Genomic DNA, 12,913 nt, shown 5'->3' on the forward strand with positions numbered 1-12,913 from the left:
TAGAATTTTCAACTCACTACTGTAAAAGGTCATTGAAAAAATCCTGACAGTTGTAGTTACAGTTGACTGCATACCAAATATGACCAAGGGATTTTAAACAAGAGGTTAGATATGAACTAAACTTTGACATATTGGTCACTTTCTCTCAGAAAACAATTTTTTTTATCAATTTTGTCTTTGGTGCAGATGAATAATGTGACTACAGAGTATTGTTTAGACATCATAAGAAAATTCGAGGTTTCAGAAGAAAACAAGAACCAGAATGTTCTGGGAATAGAAGGTAATATATTTTAGCATTTTGGTTCCTTTGAATGCTATTTTTCATTGCTGTTATGGAGCAAAGCTTTTAGCAGCACTTTCTTCATTGTGGCTTAATACAACCTTCTGCAATATTGACATTCTCTGGATTCTTTGGATTTCAGCTCCCATCATGCTGATCACCCTTGCTAGCTGGTAATTGCAGATTGCAGACTGTACTTCTAAAACATATGAAGAGTGCTGCCTTGAGAAAGATTACATTAGTATGTCAGTATGTAAATAAGAGATCAGTCTATTAGATTTTAATGATGGAAAACATAAATGAGGTTATGAACAATGTAGAATGTGATGCTGTTATGAGAATAGAGTTTGTTTCTTTATTGAAATTTATTTCTAGTCTTATTCTTTAAAATGATACTTTAGATTTAATTAGAAACAAGGAGAGAAAACAATGTAAGTGACTACTAGTTGAAGTAGTATTTAAGCAGAACAAAAAGGGTTATAATTAATTTTCTCTATTTCAAGACTTAACATAAAAAAATTGAACAATGCCAGTGTCTGCCAGATGGAGAAAATAGGCTTTAATTTACATAGTATCAGTTCAAATAAAGGTTGTCTTGAGCTCAGTATCTATAGCCTTGCAAAAGTCACTTTATGTCCACCTCCACTTCCTAGCTGTTAAACTGGAATTATAGTATAAAGGTTATTTTACACCGAAAGCTACAAAGCATTCTACAAATTACAAATGCTACAGTATATAATTTTATCTTGTTTAAATAACTGGCCAACAACAACAATGATAGTTGTTCTCAGATTATTTAGTAAATATGCTTAGAAATTATATAGGAAATGTTGATGAATCTAGAAATAGACAACTGGCTCCAATAAGTTGAAGAAACTACTTTGACAGCAGTTCGTATTAAGGGGGTATGTTTGGAGTGAAACACGTTATTACCTGTGTTTTGAAAAGATCCTATCTCAAGTTCAGGTTCTCCCAGCATTTAAATTGATAGACTGGCATATGGATTTAGCAGCGATCAGAAATATTTCCCCCCATGTTTGGAGCTGTAGCATTCCTGTTCGTGTTGGAGGCACCATGTAAGTCACTTCCAGTGACAATACTGTTGCCTGGGAGACACCCTTAGAGGCTCCTTTCAAGGAGCTGGAGCGAATGATGGGAGCTCACCCCACCATGCAGCAATACTCGGGTCTCGAACGCTAACCTCCAACCCAGCGTCTTAACCATGTGAGCCACCATGCTTCAGCTGTAGCATTGAACCTGGGGTGGGGTGGGGGGAATACAGACTAGCTGGTAGTCTTGAATGAGCTTATTGAGAGTGAATGTGAATGATAAAAGTCAGTTGAGCCTTTAGAGAAGCAGACTCAAATAATTCTCAGGAATCATTCTTGAAGAGAAAAGGATGGTCCAAGATAATTATTTTTTTGCAGAATCAGGAGAGCTTCCTTTCAGTATTATATGAAGAAATCATAGTAAAAGCCTTATCACTGGGCAACATATTTTGGGATTTATTAGTTACACTGCAATCCAAAAAAAATAACCTCAGTTAGAATACAGTGTACTTTGTGTTGGATTTAAAGGAATGCCATTAACACCAAAATGTCTCAGGCTGACCAGCAGTGGCTGTAGCAAGTCAAAAAATGTTGACATGATGCAGTCTTATCCTTTCCAACTTGCATCACTGCATCTGACATAAGAAAGTAGGTCACAGGTTTACATCCTGATACATATTCCTCCCCATTTCTCCTGCTCCATGCAGCTGACCCTGAAGGGTATTCCTTTTGAACATATTTATAATTCTTTAATTTTCTGTTTATCCATTTTTGCTAAAGGCCAAACAGAAACCAAAATTTTCATTGGGTGCACCTGTCATCTGGTTGGAAAATTACTTGGCTACGTAAGGTGCTACCTACCAATTTTAACTTCCTAATTCAAAATGTGGCTTATTATAGGTGAAAGAATGTGGATTGACTGCTTGGATAGTATTTAGACTCAGCCCTTTTAAAGATCTCATTAGTACTGTAGTTTCATCTTTTTCTTGCGATAAATTTCAGAAATCTAACATTGTTAAACTCAACATTGTTTTAAGCAGCATTAGAATGCAGTGAAATAAGTTTTTAAAAGATGAAAATTAATTTTAAGGAGGGCAATTGAGTAAGTTACCAGTGTAAGGATGATGATCTGTTTCTGTGCAATGAATTAATGAATGAGTGAAAAAATACATGGATGGATGGATAGATAGATAGATGGAACTAGACAATGTGGGCCATGTTGCCTGAAACTGCACATCAAAATTGACAAAACAAAGCTCTCCAGGGTTTTTGTGAGACTTCTTTTTTTCTTTTCATCACAAGCAGGTAGGTTGGAGAAAACAACCTGAAAAGAAGGTTAATACACAAGCTTAAGCATTTTGGGACCTCCATAGTCTTACTGATTTTTTTTCTTTTATTGCTCTGCTTAAGTCTATGTCTTCTTCTATTCTTACTTTCCATTAAAAAAGACCAAAAGCTAAGATTCTATTTGACTAGAATAATTTCTTATATTCGGTTTGAACTGGGAAAACTTTTTTTAACCTATCCAGTCTTTTGTTCTTCTTGTATGCCATCTGTGTGAAATTACTGTGTTCATGGTGAGCCAGCTTATATTTCAGTGTTAAGGGATCAGGGAATTGGGGGAAACAAATGTATGTCTATTGTTTTGAAATGTTTAATTTAAAAAAAATATTTCTTTTGAGAGATTCGCTAATCCTTACAGTTGAAGGAGAAATTCCATCCTGTGACTTTTTGCGCAAGGAGGGCTGTCCCTCAATGTTGAAATGAATAGGACATGAATGGGAACAGAAGAGAAGTGAGCGATATTCAGATCTGATGTGGTCTCCCTTTCTATATCTTCCAGCTGTGCTGAAAGAAAACATAATAATAATAATAATAATAATAATAATAATAATAATTATTATTATTATTATTATTATTATTATTATTATTATTAATAATAATAATAATAAAGTTGGAAGGGACCTTGGAGGTCATCTAGTCCAACCCCCTGCTCAGGCAGGAAACCCTATACCATTTCAGACAAATGGCTGTCCAGTCTCTTCTTAAAAACTTCCAGTGTTGGAGCATTCACCACCTCTGGAGGCAGGTTGTTCCACTGGTTAATTGTTCTAACTGTCAGGAAGTTTCTCCTTAGTTCTAGGTTGCTTCTCTCCTTGACTAGGTTCCATCCATTGCTTCTTGTCCTGCTTTCAGGTGCTTTGGAGAATAGCTTGACTCCCTCTTCTTTGTGGCAGCCCCTGAGATATTGGAACACTGCTATCATGTCACCCCTCACCCTTCTCTTCGTTAAACTACACATACATGGCTTTTCTTAAGGTTGTATGGAAACCTTGTGGGTTCTGGAAAAGATAGGTTTGATGAAAGGAGATGTTACCACATTGCTAATGGCGCAGCTGTGTTGCACCATCCTGTCATCACCTCACTGGCTATTTAATTCAGTTGCATTATATTTCTGATCTTGAATGACTAAAAAAGGACCCAGTAAAAGGGGTAACTCCTTTAAGGAACCACCGACAGCTACAGAGAGCATGCCCACTCTGGATCCAAAGTATTTCTGCCTGCTTTGGATCTATTGCTTGCTTTTAGAATGGAACAACCAACGTATGCATCATGTCAATAATCATAATGTACGACACTTGCCACAATTCTGCTGTGTTTTCTAAATCCTTGAAATGCTGTCAAATAAATTCCAATTGTAAAATAGCTATTGCTTTTGCTTGGTAAGGTTCAGATCTAAACAGACCATAGACAAAATAACGAAAGCATTTCAGCATTGAATATGCTTTGGATGAATTTGGATGTGTATCTAAAATCACAGTTTTGGCTTACTGATGGAATGGAAGTGATTAGTGACATTATTATTATGCCTAAAAATGTATGAAGTATTAAAGCAAGTTATGTGTTATCTCAACAGTAACTATTTGAGGAATGTTAGAATGACATTTGAAAATAATGATTCTTGAACAGTTTCTATTTTATGTTGTTACTCCTTCACGGATGCCCTAAATTTATGTGCTTAATTTATAACTTTTCCATATTTGCTATTTTCTCTAATTTTACAGGCTTTACCAATTTTATGTGCAGTCCAGCTTGTGATGTGTTTAATCCACTGCACAGCGAGGTACATCAGGATATGGAGCAACCTCTTTGCAACTATTTTATTGCTTCTTCCCACAACACATATCTAACTGGAGACCAGCTTCTGTCTCAGTCTAAAATAGAAATGTATGCCCGAGTCTTACAAGATGGCTGCCGATGTCTTGAAGGTGTATTCTTTATTTCATTTGGTGGTCTATTGCTGTGGTGTTTCCACTTTTACTCTGAATATGTAACATTCGATACTTCCAGACTGGAATTCCATATATGTAATACACGTTTACTTACTCTGTTCAAAAGTATGCAAAATATTTAATGGAGAATATTACCAAATACTGGTAATTTATGCTTCTGTATAAATAAATATTTGAAAATGATATTTATTTCATCAGAGTATAAGGTGACTGAAGGCAAAAACATCCCTGTCTTTTTCAAAACAGTTTATATTGAAGCTACTGAAACAGAATACTATATTTATCCAAATTTACTGAAATAATGTCATATTCTTAGATGAAGGTGCATTCCCTTCACAAAGAAAAAAGGCAGGAGCAAAATAGATATCTCTAATTTTATATCTCATACCCATATGGCACTATAATTATTTGGGAAACACTTGATTATATTTCTGAAAACTGGGTTTGAAAAAACCTCAATGTCATAGAATTGAATTCACTTACATAACATCTATCTGGAAATATCACTAAACTGATGCTGGCTTATAGTCATATGCACATCATAAGTGATATACTTCAATCTACTACAAGTAATTATGTCTACCACTGAGGAATAACTGAGATCTGAGAGTCAGTTTAGGTCTGAAGGAAGGTCTGACATGAACAGGTTTGGAAAGTAGTTAATGGTTGTTACAGGAGCTGTTGATACAGTTCTACAGAGGAATTATTGAATCTGTCATTTATACTTCTATAAACATCTGGTTTGATACAGCAACTAAACAGGAGGTTTAACTAGGTTTAACTATCCAATGGATAGTTAGGACTGCAGAAAAAACAATTGCAACCAGCCTGCCTTCTGTAGAAGACCTGTATTTTGTGTGGGTCAAAAGGAGAGCTGAGAAAATAACTACATATCCCTCACAACCTGGAAATAAACTGTTTCAAATCCTCCCCTCAGGACATCAGTATAGGGCATTACATGCCAAAACAACTAGACAAAGGGATAGTTTTTTTCCCCTTAAGCCATCACTCTGATGAACACCTAGTGCTATCTTATTTTTAAGTATATTCACCCATGTTACATGGCTGTTGCATCATTATCCTTCTCATCTTCTCTACTACCCCCTTTTATTGGTATCATTATTATGATTATTATTACTCTGCTGCTTTGCATGTACACTGATAACTTTTACACCAGAGATAAAATTCCAAATAAAGTATACCCTATCTTACCCTACCCTATTCTATCTTAATTTGATGGTTGCTAAGACAATTTTTATTGATGGACCTTTTTCCTGCTGCTTTAGAGTATTTATTTATGTCTGAGAATTGCTTGGCTCAGCCCATTATACGTTCCAGGGAAGCACTGTGATTCAGCAGCCATTGATCAAAATATTTCTTAGCTGCTGAGCAAATGATGAAATATGTAGCAGAAGAGTTAATACTTCAATTCATATAGCTCTAAGTAAAAGGTTGGTTAGTATTCTCACTTGTACTTCTGATATACTTTTCTTTCCAGCAAAACTCTTGCTATTATTGTGTGATAATAATAGCTTGTCAGCTTTAATCATTTGCCAGCATGAGCTTTATAGATTATGAAAGATGAGACTTGATGCATGTAATAAGAGAATGTTCACTTGTTGAATAGCATTTTCAAATGCCAAATATATGCTTGGGGCATTGAGAAGCAACCTAGAACTAAGGAGAAACTTCCTGACAGTTAGAACAATTAACCAGTGGAACAACCTGCCTCCAGAGGTGGTGAATGCTCCAACACTGGAGGTTTTTAAGAAGAGACTGGACAGCCATTTGCCTGAAATGGTATATGGTTTCCTGCCTGAGCAGGGGGTTGGACTAGATGACCTCCAAGGTCCCTTCCAACTTTATATTATTATTATTATTATTATTATTATTATTATTATTATTATTATTATTATTATTATTATTATTATTATCTCCTCTCAGCCTGTTTCTTGGGAGGGAAAATATCAGCAAAATATTTATTTAACATATAATGTTCTTATTTTATAGTTGATTGCTGGGATGGCCCAGATGGAGAACCAGTTGTGCATCATGGTTACACCCTTACTTCCAAAATACCTTTTAAAGATGTAATAGATGTAATAAACAAAAATGCCTTTACTAAGAATGAGTAAGTACAGTACATTCAGTAAGTAAACAATTACAGCAAATTTTATTTCTCAATCTTATTTCTTTAACAAAATATCCAATTTACTGTGTTGTAAGGTTTGCAAAGCAACCCTGTATATATATATTTTTTGCAGGAAATGACTTTGTATTTAAAGGGATTTATTTTACAATGGTAAATGTCTTGAAGATTGTAGGTTGTAGGGTTGCATTTTTCAAACAGAGTTTCCCTTAATGTTTTAATTGCAGTTCCCAGAATTCTAGATATGAGGGCGGCCTGTGTAGATTATTGGGGTAGTGGTGGTTTCCTCCAGTATCTTGTAACCAGTCTTTGTCATAATTTTCTATTAAGATGGAAATAAAGAACCAACAAGTTTACTTTGGCTCCTGTTGACTGCATGAACACAACCATGCAATTTTCTTGATAACAGTATAGAAGTGGCTTGCTATGCCTTTTCCCAGGATGTTTTTCAACTTCCTAATCTTGTCTATTGTTATCTTATTCCTTGATGATTTCTCTTCCAGAGAGCAGCCAGCATGATCCTGCTTAGGTTTTAACTTAAAACATTATCAATTACCTGCTGAAACAGTTCTGCTCTCTATGGCATTTTTCTCCTCACAGTATTAACTTCCGTGTCAGTTTAATCATATAGATAGGCCTTGACGTATGATCACAATTGACCTACAAATTTCTGTTGCTAAGTGAGATAGTTGTTAAGTGAGTTTTGCCCCATTTTACAACCTCTTGTGCCACAGTTGTTAAGTGAATCGCTGCAGTTGTCAAGTTAGCAACATGGCTGTTAAGTGAATCTGGCTTCCTCATTGACTTTGTTTGTCAGAAGATTGCAAAAGTGATCACATGACCCTGGGGCATGCCAGTTGCCAAGGATCTGAATTTTGATCACATGACCATAGGGATGCTGCAAGGGTCGTAAGTGTGAAAAGTCGTGAGTCACTTTTATCAGTGCTGTTGTGACTTCAAACGGTTACTAAACAAATGGTTGTAAGTCCAGGACTACCTGTAACAGATGGGGAAGAAATGGAGCTATGTACTGTTTCCTTTCTTCCTATGTTATCCATGATTATCAAACCTGATTTCATAGAAAAATAAAATAGCTGAAGCCAAACCTCTGCTCAGTACAATTATCCCATTTCAAGCATCTCAGCCAGAGGATGGTTTAGCCATTATTAAGCCTACTCAGTCAAGAGGAAGCAACTACCTTTTGTGATGATTGATTGAGCTCTTATAGGGAGTTTTTCTATCAAATTGGAATCTGCTTTAGTGAAATCCATTATTCCTTGTCCTGCACTATGAAAGGTAAAGAGAAGAAATCTTTTATCTTCTATATGACATTATTTTAGAAGTTTGACAAATTTGTAGTTCCCTGGATCTTCCACCTCTCCTTTTTTGAAGATGTTCATCTGATGCTACAAGTGCTCCAGTACTCCAGGATTTTTCAAAGCTAATACATATAATTTTTGCTAGTCCTTTATTAAAATTTCTTCAGTATCATAGATTGTAATTCATAGATTGTAATTTACATTAATTCTAAGTAAATATACATTATGAGACCACATGTTGGTCTAATGCTTATTCTTTATCTTTCTCCTCATAATTATCTGTAGCAACACATATCTTCTTGTTCAATTAGAATAGAGGTGGAAGGGACCTTGGAGGTCTTCTAATCCAACCCCCTGCTCAAGCAGGAGATCCTGTACCATTTCAGAGAGATGTCTGTCCAGTCTTTTCTTAAAAACTTCCAGTGATGAAGCACCCACAACTTCTGAAGGCAAGCTGTTCCACTGGTTAATTGTCCACAGGAAGTTCCTCCTTAGTTCTAGATTGCTTCTCTCCTTGATTAATTTCCATGCATTGTTTCTTGTCTTGTCTTCTGGTGGTTTGGAAAATAAGTTGACCCCCTCTTCTTTATGGCAGTCCCTCAAATACTGGAATACTGCTATGATGTCACTCCTAGTCTTTCTTTTCTCTAGACTGGCCATATCCAATTCCTGCAACCATTCTTCTGTTGAAGAAGATTAAGCCAAAAGAGGAGTCAAATAATTCATCCTTTTCTTTCTTACCCATTAGTATCTTTCTGTTCTCAGTGAGTAACTGGTAGATTGATTGTTTTCTTTGGAACTTCCAGGAGATAAACCTATTCACAGAAATTAAAAAATAGTGGTGCACTGCAGTGGCTTTGATATTTTCAAAATATGATTTCCCTCTCATTTTTAGGTTTCCAATTATATTGTCTATTGAAAATCACTGTAATGTTCAACAGCAAAAGAAAATTGCCCAGTACCTCAAGGAGATTTTCGGTGACAAGCTAGATTTGACCTCTGTGAAGACCGGGGATCTCAAGCAGCTTCCAAGTCCTCAGAGTTTGAAAGGCAAAATCTTAGTCAAGGTAAACAGTGACAAAGAGTGGCCTGCTGGAAAACTGTATTTTCAATCTTATATCTACCTTTGTTTTTCTTTTCAGATTCTGTCTACAAATGAGATGTCTCCTCCAGAATCATGCTGAGTGTGCATGTGGGGTTCTTCTGTTAACCTGAAGTCCCAAATAGTGTCTGTAAAGTGTCAAGGACCATTCCCAAAAGTGGGCAATACCATGGTCTATTTTGGGAGGGTTTTAAGGAGCAAACCTTAAGCATATGCAAGTCTCCAGATATTCATTTAGGAGACTCTTAAATTTCCAGCTCTGAAAATGCAAAAGAAAGAAAGGATTGCCATTTTTAAACAATTCCTTATCAGGAGAGCTCTGAAGCAGGGCGCAAAAATGATACTGAAGGGTTATGTATGGCCCCAGACTGTACATTTTACATTCATGTTCATACATTACTGTACATGAACCATGAATATCTCTATTGAAGGAGAGACCATCACAATACAACGTAATATCTCCCTGTTGAAGAAGACGAAAAAAAATGCCCAAGTTTAGTTTTTTAAAAAAATCCTGCTTCCTTATAATTTACCGGTACTATTTATATTTTATTTCTGCTCTTCAAAACATTACACAAAACATTACGTAGATGGAAGACTTTCACATATCTGAAGCTATTCAAGTTAATACTTAATTACTTCATTATTAATATTTCATGAAGTCCTTTCATCTACAAATTAATCATTTACCTAAATCATTTAGGTAAAGTTGAATTGCCAGTGCATCAGATTCCCCAACATGAATATTTTTGACAACATTTAATCACAGTGTTTATTCAAAATAAGAGATTTCTTTTGTATCATTTACAGTAATCCAGCATTTGGGATGCATACAATGTATTGGTTGTTATTTATACTTGAATGTATTTAGTTCATATACAGTATGAAATCATGATTGACAATGATGATGGTCAATGCACATACCCACTGAAAAAAACCCGGTAAAGTTTTGTCCACTTTTCTAGGCCACCTATAGCTTCCTTATTTGGCTCTTAGATTAACCAGTTATCAACATCCTTGTAGCAGCCTTCTCCAACCTTGCAGATGTGGAGGCTTCAGCTTCCAGAATTCTAAACAATGGATAACCTCCTTTTGGAATTCTAGACAAAAAACACCATTCCTTTTTTAGGGGACCCAAATTAGGGAAAACTTAGATGAAAAGCAGAACCAGCAAACTGTCTCCTATTACTTTTTGTGAAAGAGAATTTGTGGCAACTATTTTATGTTTATTTTGAATTCTCTCCTGTGGGAGTGTGCCATCTATATCTGATGACTTTCTAACACTAGAGATCTTTCCCCAAGCTTCTGCCCTTTGATACTTCTAAAGAAGAGGCTTTAGTGGGGTGAAATGGAACACTACAGACTGAGTGAACCCCATGCCAGATCTGTGCTTTCTGAAAGTGTCTTAATTGACTGGGTACATTTCTATTTCATGTGATTCTGCTTAGTACAAGTGTTATTGCGGTGGTGATTAAAAAGATTACAAAAAAGGGGATGGGAACAGTATCTTCTGTAGAACAGTACATTTTTATTGGAATTTGGAACTAATCAAAATTGGGTGAGTCAGGTCAGCACACCTTGTAACAAGCAGGTTTAATTTCCTGAAGATCAATCTCAGTCAGACTTTTTATTAACAAAATGTTTTGCCAAATCTCTGTTAATTAGCTCCTGCAAGTAACACACTGCTGCCCTAAATAATAATACTAAGTTTGTACCAACCGCTTTTTAAACTTGCCATATCTGTTTGTCTGATGGAAAAGGACCCTTAGATCCATTACGATGCAGTTATGAAGACAAAATCTTGATACACAAAGAATGAAATAAGAGTTCTGGCACATAATTTTCAGTTACCCATTTATTTGTCTGAAATAGCCTATAATACAAATGATATTATTGCTTATGGAGATCCATAGTGCAATTTATTGTTTTTCCCTCACTGTTTTGTTTATATGATTGATTGATTTCTGACATGTTTGTGTAATATAATCCTTCTTAGAATTTCTAATTAGGATTCTTGGGGAAGCATATAAAAACATTGAAACTGCAGCACAGTATAAAAAATATAGCTGAGATAATAGTTGGATGAGGTTATGTAGGCCACCAAATTCAACTCCTTGCTCAATACAAAAATTGATAAGAAAGTATTCCCAATGAGCATAATTTAAACTCATACTATACAGATGTGGTTTAAAACTTTTAGTATTCCCCAAATCTCTCGCAGTGACTACTTTTGGGTGTTGGTTTGAGGAGTCATTTAAAAATCTAGGAAAATAATAAACTTTTATCCTGCTATTGAAAAAACTATAAACTAGGTCTGCCTTTTTAGGAGGCCATTCTGCAAATGTTGTGCCAACAGTGAAAATGCAACTCTTTCTATGCACCTGACAAATGTCTCTTTAAAGAGGTGTGCAGAAAGTGGTTTAATTTTTTTAAATAGATTTAACACAATAACAGTTTTAATGGATCTTGGAGGTCATCTAGTCCAGCCCTCTGCTCAGGCAGGAAACCCTATACCATTTCAGACAAATGGTTGTCCAGTCTCTTCTTAAAAACCTTTAGTGTTGGAGCACTCACAACTTCTGGAGGCAAGTCATTCCACTGATTAATTGTTCTGATTTTTCAGAGTAATCTGAAGATCCAGATAAGTATATATATTTATATTTATATTTTACATTTATTAGATTTTTATACCGCCCTTCTCCCGAAAGACTCAGGGCGGTGTACAGGGCAATAAATATTAAAATACAAAGTACAAAAGTTGTTGTTGTTAGTTGCGAAGTCGTGTCCGACCCATCGCGACCCTATGGACAATGTTCCTCCAGGCTTTCCTGTCCTCTGCCATCTTCTGGGCTCCATTTAAGCTCACGCCTACTGCTTCAGTGACTCCATCCAGCCACCTCATTCTCTGTCGTCCCCTTCTTCTATTGCCCTCAATCTTTCCCAGCATTAGGCTCTTCTCCAGTGAGTCCTTCCTCCTCATTAGGTGGCCAAAGTATTTGAGTTTTAGCTTCAGGATCTGGCCTTCTAAAGAGCAGTCAGGGTTGATCTCCTCTAGGACTGACCGGTTTGATCGCCTTGCAGTCCAAGGGACTCGCAGGAGTCTTCTCCAGCACCAGAGTTCAAAGGCCTCAATTCTTTTGCGCTCAGCCTTTCTTATGGTCCAACTTTCACTGCCATACATTGCAACTGGGAAGACCATAGCCTTGACTATACGCACTTTTGTTGACAGGGTGATGTCTCTGCTTTTTAGTGTGCTGTCTAGATTTGCCATGGCTTTCCTCCCCAGGAGCAAGCGTCTTTTAATTTCTTGGCTGCAGTCCCCATCTGCAGTGATCTTGGAGCCCAGGAAAATAAAATCTGTCACTACCTCCATTTCTTCCCCATCTATTTGCCAGGAATTGAGAGGGCCGGATGCCATGATCTTGGTTTTCTTAATGTTTAGTTTCAACCCAACTTTTGCACTCTCCTTCTTCACTCGCAACAAGAGACTCTTCAGTTCCTCTTCACTTTCTGCCATTAGAGTGGTATCATCTGCGTATCTTAGGTTGTTGATATTTCTTCCAGCAATCTTAATTCCAACTTTTGATTCATCTAGCCCTGCCTTTCTCATGATGTGCTCTGCATATAAGTTAAATAGGCAAGGCGACAGTATACAGCCTTGCCGGACTCCTTTCCCAATTTGGAACCAATCAGTGGTTCCGTGTCCAGTTCTCACTGTTGC

At 36.4% G+C, this 12,913-nt stretch overlaps 1 protein-coding gene across 1 annotated transcript in view; it reads left to right on the top strand.

Annotated features, from left to right (window-relative positions):
- Nucleotides 1-12,913, top strand: part of PLCH1 (phospholipase C eta 1) — a gene marked incomplete at its 3' end in the record, with an annotated part of 135,681 nt that overhangs the window by 82,237 nt on the left and 40,531 nt on the right. Inside the window, exons 7-10 of the mRNA XM_083364962.1 lie at nt 187-280; nt 4,395-4,598; nt 6,633-6,753; nt 8,986-9,157. Of these exons, the coding sequence (XP_083221088.1) occupies nt 187-280; nt 4,395-4,598; nt 6,633-6,753; nt 8,986-9,157 (591 nt within the window). The remainder of the gene's footprint in view (nt 1-186; nt 281-4,394; nt 4,599-6,632; nt 6,754-8,985; nt 9,158-12,913) is intronic.

The sequence above is a fragment of the Vipera ursinii genome (genome assembly GCF_947247035.1).
Source record: "Vipera ursinii genome assembly, chromosome: 5".
Classification (NCBI taxonomy): domain Eukaryota; kingdom Metazoa; phylum Chordata; class Lepidosauria; order Squamata; family Viperidae; genus Vipera; species Vipera ursinii.